This window comes from Rosa rugosa, chromosome 1 (assembly GCF_958449725.1).
Source record: "Rosa rugosa chromosome 1, drRosRugo1.1, whole genome shotgun sequence".
Classification (NCBI taxonomy): domain Eukaryota; kingdom Viridiplantae; phylum Streptophyta; class Magnoliopsida; order Rosales; family Rosaceae; genus Rosa; species Rosa rugosa.
In genome coordinates, this window is record NC_084820.1 from 10,627,417 (window position 1) to 10,647,331 (window position 19,915).

The 19,915-nt window shown below is 36.6% G+C and overlaps 3 protein-coding genes across 3 annotated transcripts; 2 read left to right on the forward strand and 1 right to left on the reverse strand.

Annotated features, from left to right (window-relative positions):
* The first annotated feature begins 764 nt into the window (after positions 1-764).
* On the forward strand, positions 765-2,361 carry LOC133727370 (WEB family protein At3g51220). The gene is made up of 2 exons (XM_062154964.1): positions 765-1,080; positions 1,686-2,361. The coding sequence occupies exons 1-2, from the start codon at positions 937-939 to the stop codon at positions 2,190-2,192; spliced, it is 651 nt and encodes a 216-aa protein (XP_062010948.1). The 5' UTR covers positions 765-936; the 3' UTR covers positions 2,193-2,361.
* A 5,241-nt stretch (positions 2,362-7,602) lies between these two features.
* LOC133727195 (protein ANTHESIS POMOTING FACTOR 1) lies at positions 7,603-10,221 on the forward strand. Its single transcript, XM_062154812.1, has 11 exons — positions 7,603-7,758; positions 7,849-7,937; positions 8,030-8,130; positions 8,201-8,301; positions 8,389-8,455; positions 8,559-8,658; positions 8,755-8,868; positions 8,981-9,118; positions 9,224-9,308; positions 9,594-9,643; positions 9,734-10,221. Exons 1-11 carry the CDS (start codon positions 7,734-7,736, stop codon positions 9,878-9,880), a joined length of 1,017 nt encoding a protein of 338 aa, XP_062010796.1. The 5' UTR covers positions 7,603-7,733; the 3' UTR covers positions 9,881-10,221.
* Positions 10,222-13,307: 3,086 nt separating this feature from the next.
* On the reverse strand, positions 13,308-15,026 carry LOC133734995 (protein WUSCHEL). The gene is made up of 3 exons (XM_062162537.1): positions 14,343-15,026; positions 14,149-14,225; positions 13,308-13,798 (listed from the first exon to the last, which is right to left on the reverse strand). The coding sequence occupies exons 1-3, from the start codon at positions 14,746-14,748 to the stop codon at positions 13,433-13,435; spliced, it is 849 nt and encodes a 282-aa protein (XP_062018521.1). The 5' UTR covers positions 14,749-15,026; the 3' UTR covers positions 13,308-13,432.
* Between the last annotated feature and the right edge of the window lie 4,889 nt (positions 15,027-19,915).

A 19,915-nucleotide genomic window follows, 5' to 3' on the forward strand; every position in this document is an offset into this window, starting at 1 on the left:
CGAACCCAACCCAACACAACACAACCATCGACAACCCTAATCTAAAGCGTGCATAAAGACATTTGGTAAGATTATGCATGCATTTAGATGTGCAGTCGCATGCTTAACATGCATGTACTCAATGTTACTGATACGCCATAATTTGTCACATCAAACTTTTACCTTTTACCTTTTACTTTTACTTTTACTTTTCCTTTTCCTTTTCCTAGTGCTGACAGGGCAACAGTTGCCAAATATTCAATGTCCTAATTTGAGAAATTTGAGTCATTATCAATGCTCTAGCAGGTCTTTACTCTTCTTCATAGATTTTTGGAAGAAGCGAAGTTATTCCGAATAATTAACTCGTTGGAAAACACAATTTTAATTCACTAGCATTATAGAATAGGTGGGTTATACATTTGTCAAATCCAAATTATTTCTTTAAAATCTCTGTAAACAAATTGAGACGTTCCAAGTATTTTGATCAACATTTTAGCCCTGAACAAGATTGTCATTAGATAATTACTAAGAAAAAATGTTGGTTAAAATTTGTGTGAATATAAACTATATCCACTTAAAATGATGCAGGGTCCTAATCAAGGTTGATAGCGCCCTTCACAGATATAGGGCAGTAACAAAATGATCAAGACGGTCCAACCAACCCCTTGTCAACTTCACTTAACAAAATTCCAGTGAAGTGGACGCAAAGATAACAAAGCCCCAGGCCATGATGATCATTTTCTTTTAACTTCCTCCAAGTAATCCAAAATCAAACCACCCTCCATTTGTAACGACCTCCTTATAGCTCAACGTACTGGTTTGAAACATTGTTGTATTAAAGGACCTTCAACATTCATTTCATGACCGTACTGCTAGCATTGCTTTCTTTCTCTATCATCTGTGAAATCGGGTTAGCGAGGTGGTAGTGGAAACTCGATCTGTGCTGTATAAGCAATCATGAACGCCGAAGAGGGCAAGCTGGTGGTCCGGGGGCGTGCCGAGATTGACACTAGGGCGCCTTTCAGGTCTGTTAAGGAAGCAGTGATGTTGTTTGGAGAAAGAGTTTTAGTTGGGGAGATCTATGGCAACAAGCTCAAAGAGGTACGGTGAATGTACTCTCTCTCTCTCTCTCTCTCTCTCTCTCTCTCTCTCTCTCTCTCTCTTCCATGTAAGTGTAAAATTAAGGCTCGCATTGCATATTTAAAGCCTTGACTAGATATTACGTCTATATATGAAAAAGCATTCACGCATTAGAGTTAGATGGTCCTAATCAAGCTAGCTGGATTACCTCTTATTGAAATTTTCCACCCATTGTCCTTTAGTTTTGGATTGCGCGCATTCTCAAATTCTAGCTAGCTATCTTAATTGTTGCCTGTTAGAGTTAGATGATCTCTACGCATTACTATTGTTGCGTGTAATGCATGTGCTCTTAAACACACGTGAACAAGTGAACAATATATTGGGTGACATAGATTATGTGTGGTCTGATAATGGACCTATATATGGTTCAAGACGATCACATTCCATGCACATATATTGAGCATTTAGAACTTGACAATACAACATATAAAATCTCAGGGCCTTCCACATTATCAAGACTGATGTTGAATTGAATGTTACGACTTAAACAAGAGCTCAGCATTTTCTCGTTTTAATTCAATAGACAACTCTTCCTCACATTCTAGTACACGATTCCTGTCTGTTAGATTGGAGCTGCAGGAGCAAATGAGAATGGACGCACTCAATCCCAAGTTGAAATCTTAACCGCTGAGCTTAAAGAAACAAAGCAAAATCTGGAGAAAGCCAGAGAAGAAAACAAGGAAATGGCATACTGCATAAAGTCCCTCAGAGATGATCTTGACCATGCAAGGAGAGAGCTGTATAACTACTTGAAAGCAAAAGAGCAGTTTCAAAAGCAGTCAATTGATCATCAGGATCCCGAGATCGAAGACTTTAAATTCATCGAAAATGCAACGGATCAGTTTGAAACTAAGAGGGAATTGAACCAAAATGAAGAGGAGTTTCAGAAGAAAAGATATGTGAAATTTGCAAGTCCTCCTTCACTTGCTCAAGTCATTGTTAACAAAGAGGAAATGCAAGGAGAGGGGCTGAGGGACCCATCTTTTAAGAAGATGAACAAGAAGAAGCCTCTAATAGGGTGGCTTTTCAACAAAAACAAGGCCCTTCAAGGAGGGTCTCCAAGATCAGGCTGATGCTCTCAGCAGATTAAGCAAAATATGAAGTAAATGTATTCTCTTTCTTTTTTTCTTTTTTGTCTTCAAGATGTACTATAACGTTTGTCCTCGGTCATGAGCAATATCACTACCACTTTTTGTGTCATATGAGGAGAAAATAGGGAGGACTTGAAAGAAATCAAAGGCTTGCTGCCTTGCCTTTGATGGCATTTTGAATTTATGATTGAATATTCAGATAAATAGCAATCAATATATATTTCTCACCATATATATATGGTTGCCGACTAATGCATGAACTGCCATGTTTTGTAATTTTCCCATATTATTTGTTTGAAGTTCATGGCACATCTAACCTATCACCAGATTGCCATCCTTTGTCCTACGTAGATATTGTAGCACCTAATTAATTAACTTGATTTCATCTTTAATCATATTCTTCTTGTTTATCATAAAAAATACATTATATGTTGAGTGAAAACGATTGTCTTGACATTTTTTCTCTCTTCTATAAATGAATCCATCAAACTAACGGGTAAAGCTATGGTATGTTAACATTTCTCATACATCAACTATTTTTACCACTTTAAGGACTCATGTTACCACTTTGAGGACTAATATTACTATTTTGAGGACTCATATGGTAAACTAAGAAAATTTACCACTTTAAGGACTCATGTTACCACTTTGAGGACTAATATTACTATTTTGAGGACTCATGTGGTAACTAAGAAAATTTACCACTTTAAGGACTCATGTTACCACTTTGAGGACTAATATTACTATTTTGAGGACTCAAATTACCACTTTTAAGGCAATTGTATGCATGTCATACGTTAACATTTTGTAGAATTTTCCCAAACTAATTCATAATATAAACTAACAAGCTGATTATCTTAAATCTAAGTACGTACTTATAGTCAACCCAACAACTCCCTCAATCCATGGATACGAATTAACCTAGCAAAAAAAAAAAAAAACACAGACCGACAGCAAATCCAACATGTAAGCATGGTGGTGGAGAGCAGAGAGATTTGACCCCCACGTACCTCACTTAAATTGCTCCATCCCCTCACATACCTCTTTGTTTATTCTAGACCTGTTTCATCTCCTCCACACCCAGAGATTTGTGGAAGAATGCAACTGGGGACGTACTGGTATATTTGATCACAGATACCAAACTAATACATAGGGATTCATTTCCTTAATTCAATCTCTTTTCCTGGCTGGTAAGTCGGCGGAATTGAATAGAGGAAGGTGAATTGACACCACGCATATATAAAAGTAGTAGTTTTATGTAACCATGCACATGCAGCCATGTGAAGCATAACAGTGATGAAGACAAAATTTTCATAGCAGTAACATGCCTGCACATATCCATAGCTAGCTAGCTCCTCTACTTTTCAGCTCTATATATGACCACTGGCGTGGCTTGGCTTACAATGTGAAAATTGTAGGGAAAGCATCGCCCTAGCTAATTCTTTCTCACCGCACGTATTAATGTATTATCCGGTCACATTAAGAGATTAATGAAGTGCATGTATCCAGTTTAGATAGCAATTTTGATAACTTTTAGGCGCCGGTAATGGGTTTCATTGACCCCGTCATCTATTTTCATGTCCTCCATTAATATTGAAAATTTTTCTTTCTGAAAAAGAAGAATTTTTCGATGAAGTAATTTATATACTTAAAAAGAAAAATACACCTCCTAACATTGTCCATATTCTAGTATATGAATCAGCTAGCTGCTTCAACCTAAGAGCTAGCCAATCGATCACTGAGCTAAAAGAGATGCATTTTGCTCAGCCAAGCCCCCAAGCCTCACTCTCCCATTACTAAAGTCTAAAACCAACCAACCAACAAGCAATTCATATACAAATGAATCCGAGTTGTCGTTCCATGCAATTAGATTCTCATATAAATAGACGCTCTCCCCTCTCTGTCTCTCATTCTCTCATATGCATCAACGACCACAACCGAATAAGTCTCACAAGAAATGCAGAAACCCATAGGAAGCCCCAAGATGAGAACCACCCATCTATGCATTCCAAGGCTGATGAAAACCAGCAAGTACTCCAACAAAACCTCTAAACCCCTGGTATCTCCCATGACCCTGCTCGAGCGGTTTCGCGAGGCGGTTTTGCGATTGATCATGTTATCTGCAGTGTCCAACAAGTCCACAGCGAACCAAAATCGATCCACAGATTATGTGCAGCAATGTACATACTGTCCTTATGACCCTCACCACAGCGAGGCGGTTGCCGACTGCATCGAGTTCATCAAGAAGAAGGCTTCTCCCGAGGACGAGGACCACAACCGGGGATCGTCAGCTAGTAGTGCTAGTAGTTCCAATATTGATGCCGCAGCGGATCTAGAGGTCATCATACCAGTGCTAGTTAATTATGTGACATATGTTAACGAGAGTCAGTAATTGTGAATCTGTGAGAGTATTATTTAGTTATAATATGTCATTTATATTCTACCCTTTTTTCTCTTTAGGTTTTCTATAGAAGGATTTGTTGAAATTGTTAGGAGTGAATTGTAAATTGATATGCATTTCCAGGGAATTTCATGATCATATAGTTCGTCTTATTCTTTCCCTTTTTAACCATTCTTATTCACGTACGTTTTCTGTTTAATTATGAATGGATATGATAATCTGATAAGTTACATAAAGTCGAGGTTTCATATATTGTTGAGAGAAATTCAATTCAAGCACATATTTCCGAAAGTATAGATGATCGACGCAAGAGTTAATCATATCAGATTGACATAAAATTTTTGATGTTGTGGGGTCTGCCGTTGGTACCGGCTTACCATTAGATGCTGTCTCGAGCAAAAAAAAAAAGGAGAGAGAGAGAGAGTGAGATACACAATTCCTACCATACATTGGTAGGAGAAAATCTCCATATGGTATCTGAACTATCACGAAATACACTTTTTAATACCTATAAATTTTCATAGAGTCTGGTCGTAACTGTATTATCCATTTGTTAGACCATTTCCAATGGTGTGGTCATTTGCCACATGAAATTCACAACGATAACAAATGAAAGAGGAATTCACTCTAGCAGATATGTCAAATCCTACTGTCAAAATTGACAGATCCAAACTCTTCTGTCTTTTCTTTTTTTATTCTTTCTCTCTCCTTCTCCCTCATTCTTTCTCTTCTCTCTCTCTTTATTCGTAGTTTCGTACCCAGAACCAGACCAAAAAAAAAAACTTCCAGTGTGATCTGCAAGGCTAAGTTCAGCCTTCAAACGCAATAAGCTCTTTGTTCTTAGAAAACCCATGCCAAATCAAATTTCCTCAATCTCAATAAGCTTCTTAACTTGTACAATACATTCAAGTTTCAAAAACCCAGTTCTTTGCAGTTGCTTCAACCCAGTTCTTTAACCCAATTGCTTAAACCAAAGCAAATACAATCGGATCCAATACAATCACCAATTAGAACAACAATCTTAGAACACCCAGATTCATCATTCACATCCTAGCAGGAAAAAAGCAATCAATATCAATGAGTATAAGAATAGTTCATCCTAGCAGAACTTTGTTCATGGTTGTGCATATATGGATCAAAAGGGCAAGATAGAGATTTAGACTGAAGAGCAGAAAAAGGAGGAGACAAAGAAGAGAACCAGATGGAGAAGAAGATAGAGGAAGATAACGAAATGATGAAAGAGAAGGGAAGAAAGTAGAAACAAAATGGGATATGCCGATATAGAGAAAGAGAAAAAGTTCTCTTGATTTTTCATATATAAAATACTCTGAAAAATAATAAAATAATTGGCTAAATATTGATTACTATCCTGTAGTTTGGGTCCAAAATCAATTCAGTCATTGAACTTCTAATTTCATCAAAAACACCCCTGCACTTTCAATTTTGATCTAATAGGTCCAATCTGTTAGTTTTCCGTTAATTGAGTCCGTTAATTAACTTGCTGACGTGGCTCATATGGGGCCTATGTTTTATGATGTGGTGTTGAGGTAGTATGCATAGTTAGTTTAGGAGTAAGTCTCACTATTAGAAATCTATCAAATAAAAAGTTTTTAAACAAATAACCCAATTATAACTGGAACCCACAACAGAAGATTAACGAATTGGACTTATTAGATTAAAATTGAAAGTACATGGGTATTTTTGATGAAATTAGAAGTCCAGTGACTGAATTAATTTTGGACCTAAACCACAGGGTAGTAACCAGTATTTAGCCCTAAAATAATATTTAAATTTGACATATCTATTGGAGTAAAAATTTGTCAAAATGGCATTTAACACGTCAGCCTTCAAATTTGAATTTGACACACGCATTTTGACATTATCATTGGAGATGCTCTCATCTCCAACAGATATGTTAAAAAATTTGGGTCAAATTTGAATTTGACAAATGACGTAGCATTTGACAATTTTACTATATTTACACTTCAACCCATCACTTAAAATAAATGTATTTTTTATTAACTTTATGAATATTTTATTAATCACAAAATACACCATCTCCATCTCCTTCTATTTCTCTTCTTCGATCTCATCCTCCTTTTTCTGCTTCTGATCTCTATCCAAAGCCCATGACTCATTCTTCTGCTCAAATCCAGCCGCATAAGCTCAATACAATCACATAAACATCTAAATCTATGAAATCTGGCCTTTGAATTCTAAGATAGAGCAACAACCCCTTTCATCTTGTTCATCAGATCGATCACGGAGAGACTATTACAGAAAACCCATAAGCCAAAAAATGAAGAATTATAGGGAGAGCAATTGGTGTGAGACATTTCTTACTTTCTTGTTTTATCTGTGAAACTCGGGCCAAGACTATAAGTTTTGCTTCGTTTTGGGTACTGGATATGATGAAAAAGAGGGATGAGAAAGAATTAGAGAGGAGTGAAAAACAATTTTAAAAGATCTAGGATTTTGATGATGTAGAGGTTGTTCCTTTCTCTCTTTACCTGTTTTGATTAATCTGGGATTTTGATGTTTTGTGAGATGTGGGAATTAGAAAGAGGGAGAAGAAAAGAGAGTTTTGCTTTGGTTGATCTGGGTAGGAAGAACATAAGAGAGAGACGCGAAAGAAAGAGAGAGAATGATAGAGAAACAATAAAAAAGAAAAGACAGATGACCACAGGACTTGTCAAATTTGACAGTTTGGTTTCAATATGTCATCCACCGTGGCAATGACATATGGGTTAGAGAGTATTTTCATAGGTCATTTATAGCTGTTGGGCTGCCATGTGGATTTTGACATATCAACTGGAGATGGTCTTAGCTTCCGTTTATTATTTCCGTTAAAATAAAGTAAGAAATTGGGTGCAAATTACCCACGGGCTAAACTTAATGGATCAATTCAAAAGCATGTGGGGCAAACTAAAGACCGTCCTTCGGCCCATAAAACAGCCCACCCGATACCGAAATCGGGTTAAACCGCTAAAGTCGGGGTTTTAACTTTTAAGGCAAAAGAAACCCGACCCTGTCCGGAGGTTCGAGACGGCGAGACTGTTCGCGGGAGACGAAGGGCCGCTCTGAAATTTCCAGTTCCCCGAAATGAGATAGAGCAATAAGCAATGTCAAGCATTCCCCAAATGGCAGGTAACCGAAATTTCAAAGCTTTCGTCTTCGATTTTGATATCAATCAGTAGAGAATTAGGGATTTGATTTTTCAATTTTGGGCGCGAAAAGGAGGACCGGAAAGAGAAGATAAGGTCTCTTTGGAGCTGACGGAGGAGATTCTCCAAAGCATGGAAGTTGGGCTGGCTTTCAGAGACTACGTAATGGCTCTGTCTCTCTGTCTCTCTCTGTTTCTGATTGCTTTTAGCTCAATTGAATCAAAACCCTAATCTTGTTGATTGTGTATTTACAGAATGGTAGAATCAGTTCGTTGGATTTTCACAAGGCTTCGAGTTATGTAGTGACTGCTAGTGATGATGAATCGATTCGCTTGTATGATGTGTCCACTGCAACGTAAGGCATAAGCCCTTTCCTTGTTGATTTGAAAGGTTTAGGGTTTACTCTTTTTGTTTGTTTTTGACAGGTGCTTGAAGACCATTAACAGCAAAAAATATGGGGTTGATTTGGTCCGCTTTACTTCTCATCCTACCACGGTTATATACTCGTCGAAAAATGGCTGGGATGGTATGCTTGCATTTGGGACTTCACTCTGTTAGCTGTGTGGTTTATTCGAAATTTAGATGCACTTATTTACATGTTCAATTCATTCAGAATCGCTGAGGCTTCTCTCATTGAATGACAACAAGTACTTGCGCTATTTCAAAGGACATCATGACAGGTGTGGATTATGATCCTGATTGCTATGTGTTTTAATTAAGTGAGTGCTTGCACTAAGCATGTTTTGTAATTGCAAAATGTGTTTTTGTGTTTTGTTTTTTTAGGGTTGTCTCACTTAGCTTGTGCTCCCGCAAAGAGTGCTTCATTTCTGGTTCTCTTGATCGGACAGTTCTGCTTTGGGATCAACGAGCCGAGAAGTGCCAGGTAGATGCTTGGGATTTGGATATTGGGTGAAACTGTGCAAGTTTCTTATATCATGTTGCTGCCTCGAAAGATTTCTAATTTGTATTCATATGATAGGGTCTTTTACGTGTACAAGGAAGGCCTGCCACTGCTTATGATGACCAAGGGCTTGTTTTTACAATTGCCTTTGGTGGATACATACGAATGTTTGATGCCCGCATGTATGAAAAGGTCAGTTGTTTGTATTTCAATACACATGTGGATTGAGAAAGTTGGGAGCTGTCTTGTGTCATATGTGTGACAAAATTAAGCATGGCTGATTTCGATATTTAAATCCTCTTAGGGTCCCTTTGATATCTTTTCTGTTGGGGGAGATATGTCTGATGCAAATGTTGTAAAGTTCAGTAATGATGGTAGACTTATGCTGTTAACAACGACAGATGGACATATTCATGTACTTGATTCATTCCGTGGCACGCTTGTAAGTAGTTTTCTCTATAATTTTTTTTCTTTTTGCTTTTGATTTATGGATACCCGTTGCACAATGTAGTCTTTCTAATATGGTTTTGCTGTCATTGTTGTTTAGTTATCCACGTACAATGTAAAGCCCGTTTCAAGCAATGCTACATTAGAGGCTTCTTTTAGCCCAGATGGGATGTTTGTTATGTCAGGTATACATGTCTCCTGTTACATATTTCGTTTTGGGCACCAAGTATCTTGTTTGCTGTTATCACTTGTTTGCTATTGTGCTCAGTGGGCATAAAGTTCCCAAATATTTATGTCCTGTGACGAAGTTCTGGAAACCGTGTTTGTGATTGCTGTTAATGAACTGCATTTTTGAATGCATAGTTTCTAAAAGGCTGTGATATCATTTTCATCCATGTATCTTATGCTATAGACTTCCTAGCAAACATCTATGACAAAGTAAAGTTCGTATGATTACTGGACTTTTACAGGTTCAGGTGATGGTAGTGTCTATGCTTGGAGTGTTCGGAGCGGGAAAGAAGTATGATAATGATAATTCTTTGTTTCCATTTATGAACATTGTATGTGCACCCTCTTAACAGTCGCAAAATAATGTTCGTAATATCTCCAGGTCACAAGTTGGCTTAGTACTGAAAGTGAACCTCCTGTTATTAAATGGGCTCCAGGAAGCCTCATGTTTGCAACTGGGTCTTCTGAACTATCATTTTGGATTCCGGATTTGTCTAAACTGGCAGCTTATGTTGGTGGAAGGAAGTAGAAGTTTTTGCCAGCTCTCCTTTGATTTCTGGCAAAAAGCAGTTCAAAGATGCCATTCTAACTGTCCATAATCTTGAAGCAACCGAGAGTCTTCCCATCTGGATTGTTGTCATGTACCTTACCTCTAGGACCCAATCGAACAGAGAAAAGACAATCTTGTACTCTCTATGACTCTTTAGAATTAAAAAAATATATTTAAAGGGTTTATAGATGCTCTGCCAGTATAGTCAAGATTGTATTTTCCACCCTTTGTAAAGTCGGTGTCAGGCATCAACATGTAAAGTTTTACAGAATTATAACCTTCCAATTTTTCTGATTGTATGAATATTCCATGATTATAAATTGTTTTCTGGAGATAAAATGTCAGGTCAGAAATACAGAGTGGTGACCACTGACCACTGTGTCATACTAGAGACAGAATGGGTGTTTCCTTCTGTTCAAGTACCAATTGAAACCATGCCCTCCAAAAATTCAAGAAAATCTTTACCAAAAGAAAGAAACTTCAAGAAAATTGTTACCCGACTGTCGTTGATGCTATGGAATCGTGGCTGATTGACAATGCTTCGGCGGATTTAGTACTCGAGGTTATTTCTTTAATGGTTTAGATTATATCATAAATCTCTTTTGAATTACCGAATGAATATTTGTTGGCGAAGCTTTTTATAAAAATAAAAATAATAATAAAAAAAAAACACAAATTTGCTTTTGAAAATTCATCCGCAAAAGTTTCTCAGTTCTATTTACAAATACTTCGTTGGAAAAGTACATTGAAAAAAAACAAAAACAAAAATACTCTAGATTCGCTTAAAATTAAAACAAAATTGTTGAAGTTTTATCTGCTTCATTCCCATATATGGGGATTACAATTGATCAATGCTGAATTTGACATTTACTAATTAACGGTCACGTGTAACAAAGAATTCGTAAAATTTCTCTTCCCACAAAATTAAGATCTAAGGAAAATGATTATATATATTGCTACATCACATGAATTTAGAATGCGGATTAAGACAGAAATTAACCTAACCAAGGGATTGTTTTCTTTGGTAAGAGGTAATTTATACAGGTAAAAGCTTTGTGGTCGAAATGGTAATGAAACCAAGTCGAAGTGTGGCTTTGAAACACTTTACATGAAATAGGCTCACAATCATGATGTATGTGATGGCTCATTTTACTGGTAAGGGACATTACGTACTCCAAGTCTCAGAAAGCTTCAAAGATCTGCTTCGATCCCCAACTAAATTATATCTCCATTATATCTATCCAACCCAGAGCAAGAAGTAATTGTCTGATAGTTACCTCATGGAGACCATACCCTCTGTCGTTTTCCCTTCTTAAATGACCTTGTACGCTCTAAACGATACTAGGGTCACTCCCAAGCTGTGGAGTTTCGACTTCTGTCAAACCAGAGAAAGGAAATGCATCCACACAAAATCAGAAAATCTTGACGATGGGGACCTCATTTATGGAGGGGTTGAGATCACAAGGTGCTCTACCAAACGCAAAAATAAATGAACAAATATTCAACATTTATACACATAATTAGTGATTTATATATGCATGCATGATTTCAGTTGGTGAATGTCTTTGTGTGTGTGTGTGTGGCATGACTCGTATCACATTTATTTAGACCCACATTTCACCTCTACCATCCATAAATATTATCCACGCACATGTTGAAATGGGTCAAAACAAGTATGTGTATGCATCGGATGGATCTCGCAAGCATACAATTGTATCACCGGTTCATTTTCAATCCTTTGAGACTCAAGTTAGTTATTGGAGACATTAGGAAACTTATAATATGTTTCGAATAGATCAAGTTTAAGTACATCTTTAAGGAAATTAACTTTGCTACTAATTACTTGACAAAATAGATCGTAATCTTAGTACAAGCTGTGTTTCGAACCATTATCGATCTTCCCATTTCACAGCTATTAATTCAGTTCTTTGTAGTTCTTTTCTTATTAAAAACAAAAAACAAAGCATGGATGCATAGATGTAGGTGGTGTACGCTGTATATATGGCTTCTCTAAAGTTGGTCTTTCTTATGTTATTGCAAATACTTATTGGTGTATATGGGTTGGCTATACATACAGGCTATGGTCATATGCCCTAGTAACAAAGGTCAAAGGGTGTGGAATTTCTTCAAATCCAGAGAGCCTCTTTCCTTGACCTTTTTTCTTTGGTGTGTTACTCTTTCTACCATTTGCACGTGTAACTGCTATTAGGGTTTCTATTCTCTAATTAACTTGAGAGTTTGCATAATAAGAAGATTGTATGAAGGCAAATTGTTCGATTACAATCATTAATTAGAAGTTACATACGTTTAAATGAAATAATATGTTGGCAGACCAATATACGTATAACGAACTAATTAATCCGCTACAATGTATAGGATTATACTTATATGAGATAATTTTAAATTAGGTCGTGCCATAAATTGTTTTGACAAAACGTCAATCACCATGTTGTTCAATGAAAATTCCTTCTCAAAATCAAATGAGCAATTTAACTGACCAAACACATAAAAGAATATATAAATGAAACACAACTAGCTATTTCATATAAGATCGATCCTATTTACAAACAAAGAATTGATTTGGGGTATTCACATTTTCACACTACTCTTACTCTTGTATATATACAGTCTAGCTAGCTAGTTTGCTTGATGGGACAGTGAAACAGTTTTCCTCCATATACCCAAAAGAACAAGAAAAAGAATATTTTTGGTATTTTCAAAATTCAAAGTGGGTTCAAACTTCAAAACTTATACTCCAACTCCAACTTTATCAAAAAAACGGCTGCATATATATTCACACATTCTCATCATTTTTGCCCTAGCTAGCAGTAGCTCCATATATCTTCTTTTCCTTATACCTATCTGTTCATATCATTCGCAAATCTTTTCACAACCTTGCAGAGAAATGAACCCTACTCATTATAACATACACAGCCAGTTCTACTACTACCGACTCGATCTACGTACTTCTTCTTCACAAGTAATCTAACCAAGCTAGGGCCCCACCTAAATCTCTGTCGAGAGATTACGTCACGACTCACAGAGCAAGCCGGTGAAAATTACCAATTACCATCTACCCAGATCTTCAACCTAGAGCTTGAAAATGACCGAGCCAGTAAGTAATTAATACCACCATTCAATTCAAAGATGGCGACGGCAAACCATACATGACAGTAAAATTCAGTAATCTCACGAAATCTTCGTCGTGATCCTGTTCTTGTTGGTGATGACGATTGAAGAAGACTGACGTAGACCTAGCCTGCGTTTCGGAGTTAATTAACTAATGAATCATGGGATTATTATTGCATGCATCTTAATTAGCAAAGTAATGATGGAATATAATCTTGGAAAAGAGCAAGTACTCTGAAAGAAAGATATATTTATAAATAAGCATAAATGACAAGTTCTTTGCATGACACGCGTGAGACTTCGATTGGAACTTGAAAGTATAGACATGGGGATTAATATTAGAACTGAGAATAATTAGCTATCTAGCTTAGCTTGGCTAGGGTGGAGATGAAGGCGGAATCTTCAGAATTCAGTGTTGTAGCCGTAAGAGTTGAGGCTGAGCTCAAGGGAAGTGCGAGAGCCACCGTTGTAACCGCCCCAGCCACCGGAGTAGTAGCCGTAGCCGCCACCTTCCTCGGAAGTAGTCTTCATGTTGCCAAAGATGTCCTCACCGTGCATAGGGAATAGTGGAAGGGTTTCAATCTCCTGGTGATCTTCTCCTCGTTGTTCCATGAAAGTTTGTTCTTCATTCATGTCAAGGAAAGTAGTACTAGTACTAGAGGAGGAATATGGGTCAACACTGCAGCCGACCCATGACCCAAAATTGTGACTAATGGATCCACCAATACCAGTAGAACTAGTTCCCCCTCCAGCTGAGATTGAACAATCCTGATTCACAAAAAAAAAAAAAAAAATACACACTGTAAGTAATGCACTTTTAATTTTGCTCCAACAACATTTTCCTAAATAATGGAGAAATGTTTTTTTTTTTTCCCTACAATTTGCTCAAAACGGCTAAAGAGACTGTTCCTCAATATAGAAAATTCATGGTGAGATGTGTGAGAGTAGAATTGTTAGGTACAAATTTGCCTCACCCTTTTAGTACTAGTGGATCGAAATTAAACTGTGATCACATGGGTTTCTAGTACAATTTGTTGTGTTCTTGCCATTTATTAACTTGTTGTAGCAAATCTAGACATAAAAGAAACCCTTTTATTGATTCATCTTTAAGTGCTTACCCTAAAACTCTTCTCCATGTTCATAGATCCATAAGCACCATAGTTCCCCATCTGCCCGTTAAAAGCGATCACACCAGCTGAAGAAGCAGAAGCAGAAGAAACCCCTAAAAATTAAAAGCACCCAACTTAAGTAACCAAAAAATTAAAACTCAAGGGATCAGAAAAGATTAAAGTAGGTAAATTTGGTAGATTACCTTGACAAATGTTAGAGTACTTGTTGTTCATGTTAATATACTGATCCTCAGGTTTCCAATTGGTACCATTATCATTTCCAACAAGCCCTGATCTTTGCATGGGCGCATGAACATCCGAAGTGAACCTCTTCTTCTGCCTCTCCCGAGCCTTGTGGTTCTGGAACCAGTAAAAGACATTCTTGCCCTCAATCTTTCCGTACCGTTTCAGCTGGAGACAGATCCTCTGAATCTGCTCTGCAGTTGGGGACCTAACTCCCTTGTTGTAGTAAAGCTCCTTGAGGATTCTTATCTGATCTGTAGTGGGAGTCCACCTGGTACTGCTCTGCCTGCAAAGGATGTTAGCACTACTCCCGGCTGCTTTGTTGCTTCCTCCATCCTCGGTTGGTTGCTGGGTTTGTGGTTCCATTGGTGATGGGTTGAGAGAATGCGAGAATTGAAGAGTGGTGATGATGAGTAATTAAGAAAGGTTGCTGTTAGAAATATTGGAGTTGATGAAATGGTTTTGGGATCGGGGATTTGGGTTTATAGTGTGGAGGGAGATATAGAAATGTGAGAGTTGTGAAGTGAAGAGAGGAAATGAGATCAGAGAAATATCTGAGAGAGGAGGACTGAAGTAGACAGAGAGCGAAGTGTTCGTAAAAAGGGCAGGGACAAAAGAAAGAGGAAGGAAGGGTATGACATATGATCGATGCACCTTCACTTTTGAAATATAATATTAATATATGATTGTATGTGGTGTGGGCAGGGCATGATATGAAGTGATGTATTGGATTGGAAAGAAAATGAAGGAAGGGGAGGGCCTTCTGCTCTGAATGAATGAATGAATGGGAATAAAAATTATGATGGGGGGTGTGTGATTTAGAGAGAAGAGGGTTCTTCTTTCAATAGGAATAATATATAGAATCATAGGGTCCTTCATTTAACATTTCAAATGAGGCCCCAAGAGCTAGCTAGCCCCAAGAGCTAGCTAGCTAGCTAGCTAGCCAGACCCACAGAGATATTCTTGTACTTTACCCTAGGGTTGTTTGTCATGGGCAAAACTGTAAATTGCAGTTGATGAAGTACGTACTACTACCCTAGCAGCTTAGATAGCTAGCTTTGCAGATGTAGGTTCCACTCTGTACTCGAGTCTCTTTCCCATTAGGGTTTCTATATTTCGGTTCTGTGTAGCCTAGATGCCTAGATCTTAAGCTCATCATCAAATCTCCACTGTGAAATTTTAGACTCTACAATTGGTGGAAATTGAATAGTGCTAACTTCTATACATGCAGTAAAATTAATAATCTGCTGAGCTATGTAGCTGTGAATTAGGTTAGTGATCGAGACCTCTGGCAATTGAATTAAAGCAAGCAGTTCTAGATTATTTATTTACGTACAGATTACAGGTAGCTAGCAATTAAATATATATCTTGATAAAATAAAATGCATGTTTTCAGTCTGTAATTATATGCATTTTGAACCGGTGATCTCCCTTTTTTGCCCACATATATTCAATAGATCGATCCATGTAAGCCTCACCATGAAAGTTTTTGACCTATATCTTAACAACAAGGATTATGAATCAAATCTCGTTAATTAGATTATGATCAAAGGTATGATAGATTCTTTGATTACTCGAATCCAAGACACTAGCTCGCAGTTACATTAATTTTGATCTAATTGTAGACTAGTACTATACATTCGTGATCAATATGATTACTCAAACAGACAAAAACTCACAAGGGTTCATCGGTTTGAAAGTGTATATTGACCATGAAATGATATGTATGAGGAGTATTGTACGTTTTAGAAATAAATAACCAATTAGCTCATTATTGAAAGAATTCGAATCTAATCTGGATCAATTGCTTTGAGAATTACGTTATCATATGATGTGGTTGGTAGCGGCTATTTTGTTCTAAAATACTATTTTTTTCTTAGTTCAGTTCCAGACTTCTAGCTATAACTTTTATAATTATATATACTTAACTACTAATGTTACGCACACTATCGTGCTCTTAATCTAGCGCTTAAAAGAGTAAAACACCTCACAGCTAGATCGAAATCAAGTACAAAAGCTTCAGAAATTTCTTTCCAAATAAAAGATGCAGAAAGGACAATTATTGTTTCGATTTTTTTCCCTAATCAATCAACCAAAACCAAACTGACTGCCTTAGTTAATCAATCAACCAAAACCAAAAGGACTGTATAATTATTTATCATCAATTCAATCTTTCAGTAAGATCATTAGCAGTTGTCAATTTGTCATCCGTATAAAATACCATTAAGGAAATTGCTAAGTTTTAGAAAAGAGAATTGAGATTTAAAACATTTTTAGCAGACTCTCTATTGGTTTCTTAGCTATTTTGAATAGCATGTTTAGCTTTTTATATATTTTTAGCAGCTGCACAAGTTCGGGTGCCACTAAAAAAAACAAGTCACTATTATGGGAGGCATCACATATGTCCATATTCAAGAAATTAGGCGAAAGAAGTTTGAAAATTATTGGGTTTGAGAAACTAAAACCGTATGTCCTTTATCAATTTCATCTATTTATTAGATCATAGTAAGAGATTAAACGGTTTTGATCAATTTCAGTAGTTATTTGTGGAAATAATGTTGTAATGTTATTACAAACTGTATAAATGCATTTTAAGAAGGGGGCGCAAACTCTATTTAGGAAGTAGAAAGAAGGAAGTAGGATAGTAAATGATAGATATATGAAGGCGACATGGAATCATAGATAGGGCAAAATTTAAGGGGTAAAGTGCAAAGGAAAGAATCCTTGGCCAGAAAATATACACACTACTATCATGAATGATATGATGTCTGCAGTCCTTTGAGCTACGGAGCACGCGCCCCAAAATAAATGCCAAAGCCAATATAAAACAAATGTGTTGTCATGCTTTCCCCAGCTTTTATATGCTTGTCATGTAATTGCAGTGTATCGGATCATCATCGATCAAAAGCTTCATCATTCTTTGCCACTCCCAATTCTCATATTTGTACAATCCTAACCATCCCAATTCTTAGTCTTTCCAGACACGCAAGATATGTGTATATGTATCTGTATATATAGCACCATCGCTATATATGGTCACTGGTCCTTAAAACAACAAACCCTTTCTGGGTTCTAGTCATTATTATTTAGCTTGCAACAGCAACAGAAGAGTGACAAAAAAAAATAGTTTTTTTTTTCTGTTGGAGAAACTAGTATAATCTGTTGCATATAGGTTTCTGCATGCTCATGCAATTTTATAAATAGGATTCAATAATTTGCAAACCAACAAGGAGAAACCTCACATCTTCCTCTTTAAGTTTTGGGCAAATGGAAAGCATATATATGTATATTATATATACATACAATCTCTCCTTGAATTCAACCAGAACTTGCAGCAGTCTCATTCATCCTTGGCTACGCTTTCTTTCTTGATAATCCTGACTGTTGTACATCTCCCTCTGTCTTTCTCTCAATTCAACTTTTCCAGATTGTTTGATGTTGACACTATCATCATGAAGATTGCCTTTCCTTATCATGCATTTACATGGAGGGCTTGGGACTCTGAGCCTCTCTCTGTCTCTCTCTCTCTGAGTCTCACTCTCTCTCTCACAGGCAAAGCCAATTAGGTAGCCAATTAGCCAAGCCCTATAGGCCAAGGTGCATGTGGGTTTTTGTTCCTTTGCTCCACAATAGTCTCAGTCTTGTTTCTTTGATCAACTTTAAGACTTTGATTTGGCAGTGAAGCCTTATATCTGTCCCCCCTTCTTATCCAAAATCTGGGTTTGCTTACCTCATAATCGAGTCCCTAGCCGCTGTGGTACACCCCTTTTCTTTCGGGTAATCATATTTTGGCTCTTATTTTCCTCCCCATATCTCACAAGATCACAGACATCACAATATCATATTCCGTCTCTCTCGCCCTCTCTCTCTCTCTCTCTCTAGACTCTACTACTACTACTAGTCTCACTTTCTTTCTTGTTAAAGTCCTGGACTGAGACTTGTAACTACACAGAGCTTTACCCTAGCCACAAGTTTTGCCCATTTTACAACTACATGCATGTGCATTTCCTCTTAGAATTATTAATTTTTTTTATGCATTTTCATGTAAATTATATATATATATATATATGAATGTTTGTACAGAACTAGCTAGGTTACTGGCTAGCTAGGGTTACATATGTAGAGTGGACCCCTATATTGATGCAGCTCACTCACTGGGCCGGGTTTCAGGTTTGGCATGGTAAACAAGAGTTTTTGGTTGGACCATTTACCATTTTTACTCACTGTCATGTTCAAACTTCATAGTTCAAACTACTCTCTCTTCCTTTGTTTACACTTTGTTTGGTGGGTGAAATAATGAGTTCTACATATGTAATTTATGGAATATAGGGATTTAAAATCGATCGGTAATGACAGATGAGAAGGGCAGTAAAAGAAAAAAAAAATCGATTGAGAATTAAAATCAATATTTTTCTATTCATTGAAGAAAAAATTAAATTTAAGTATGAGTGTATTGAAAAAAAAAAATCAAATCTTTTCTTTGAAAAGAAAGTCAAAATAATTTAAAGCTATTAGATTTTGAAATGATAAGATGATATTTTTCTCAAGTATTACATGTCATGATTTGGCCAACAGGTGATGTGTGTAGGAGACATGACATGACACCTAAAAGTGAGGTCACAAATCTTAGGCCTCATTGAAGCCAACGATCATTTTCTAGATGAGAATATACAATAACAAAAAGAGAGATAAATGTCATTAAATTAAATGACACAACCATACAAAATATATGAGAATTTTGATTCTCACTATTTACTCGTTTAACACTAATGGCAAGGTTATTTAATTGGAATGAAAAAAATCATGAATCGAAGACAACTGAAATGGAATAAGTCATGAATTGGAGACAACTAGAATGGAAGAATGAAATAATCAGTATGAGAGTCATTCCTAAACCTATACCCCCCTTTGTTATCAAACGAATGACATGTTTACTTAATTGGAATGAAAAAAATCATGAATTGGAGAAAACTAGAATGAGATAAAGAAATAATCGGTATGAGAATCATTCCTAAACTCATACTCCCCCTTTGGTTATCAAATGATTCTTGATAATGAGGTGAGACCCACACACATTTCAATACTTATATATGTTAATAAACTCAGGAATCTCATACATTGGAATCATTTTTATACCTACATATGTTAATGTTGACAATCATTCCCTTTATTTCCATTCTCATTCCAGGTGATTAAGTAAACATGTCATCCTTGCTACATATTTGAATCAATTCCATTGTAGATGAAAGACTAGTCGATAATGCATGAAAATGAATTAAGCTCCTTGCTACGTTTTTGTGTTTCTCTGAAATATGAATTAAGGGTTTGAGGGAATGCATGAAAATGAATTAAGGTGCTTGATTTATAGCTAGCTAAGTACTTGTATACAGTGGCAGATCCAGGATTCAAAACTAGGGTGGGCTTGATTTTTTTTTTTTGGGACTAATGTGATAGGAAAATTTAGCACAATGCCAATACTTAACTAAAATATATTAGATATATACTTTTTTGAGATGCAAAAATAAAAACCCAT

Coding starts and splice junctions, on each gene's coding strand:
- LOC133727370 (XM_062154964.1), top strand. CDS start 937: ATGAACGCCGAAGAGGGCAAGCTGGTGGTCCGGGGGCGTGCCGAGATT. Junction 1,081..1,685: donor ATGGCAACAAGCTCAAAGAG/GTACGGTGAATG, acceptor CCTGTCTGTTAG/ATTGGAGCTGCAGGAGCAAA.
- LOC133734995 (XM_062162537.1), bottom strand. CDS start 14,748: ATGGAACCACAAACCCAGCAACCAACCGAGGATGGAGGAAGCAACAAA. Junction 14,226..14,342: donor GTACTCTAACATTTGTCAAG/GTAATCTACCAA, acceptor CTGCTTCTTCAG/CTGGTGTGATCGCTTTTAAC. Junction 13,799..14,148: donor ACATGGAGAAGAGTTTTAGG/GTAAGCACTTAA, acceptor TTTGTGAATCAG/GATTGTTCAATCTCAGCTGG.
- LOC133727195 (XM_062154812.1), top strand. CDS start 7,734: ATGTCAAGCATTCCCCAAATGGCAG. Junction 7,938..8,029: donor GGCTGGCTTTCAGAGACTAC/GTAATGGCTCTG, acceptor GTGTATTTACAG/AATGGTAGAATCAGTTCGTT. Junction 8,131..8,200: donor TATGATGTGTCCACTGCAAC/GTAAGGCATAAG, acceptor TGTTTTTGACAG/GTGCTTGAAGACCATTAACA.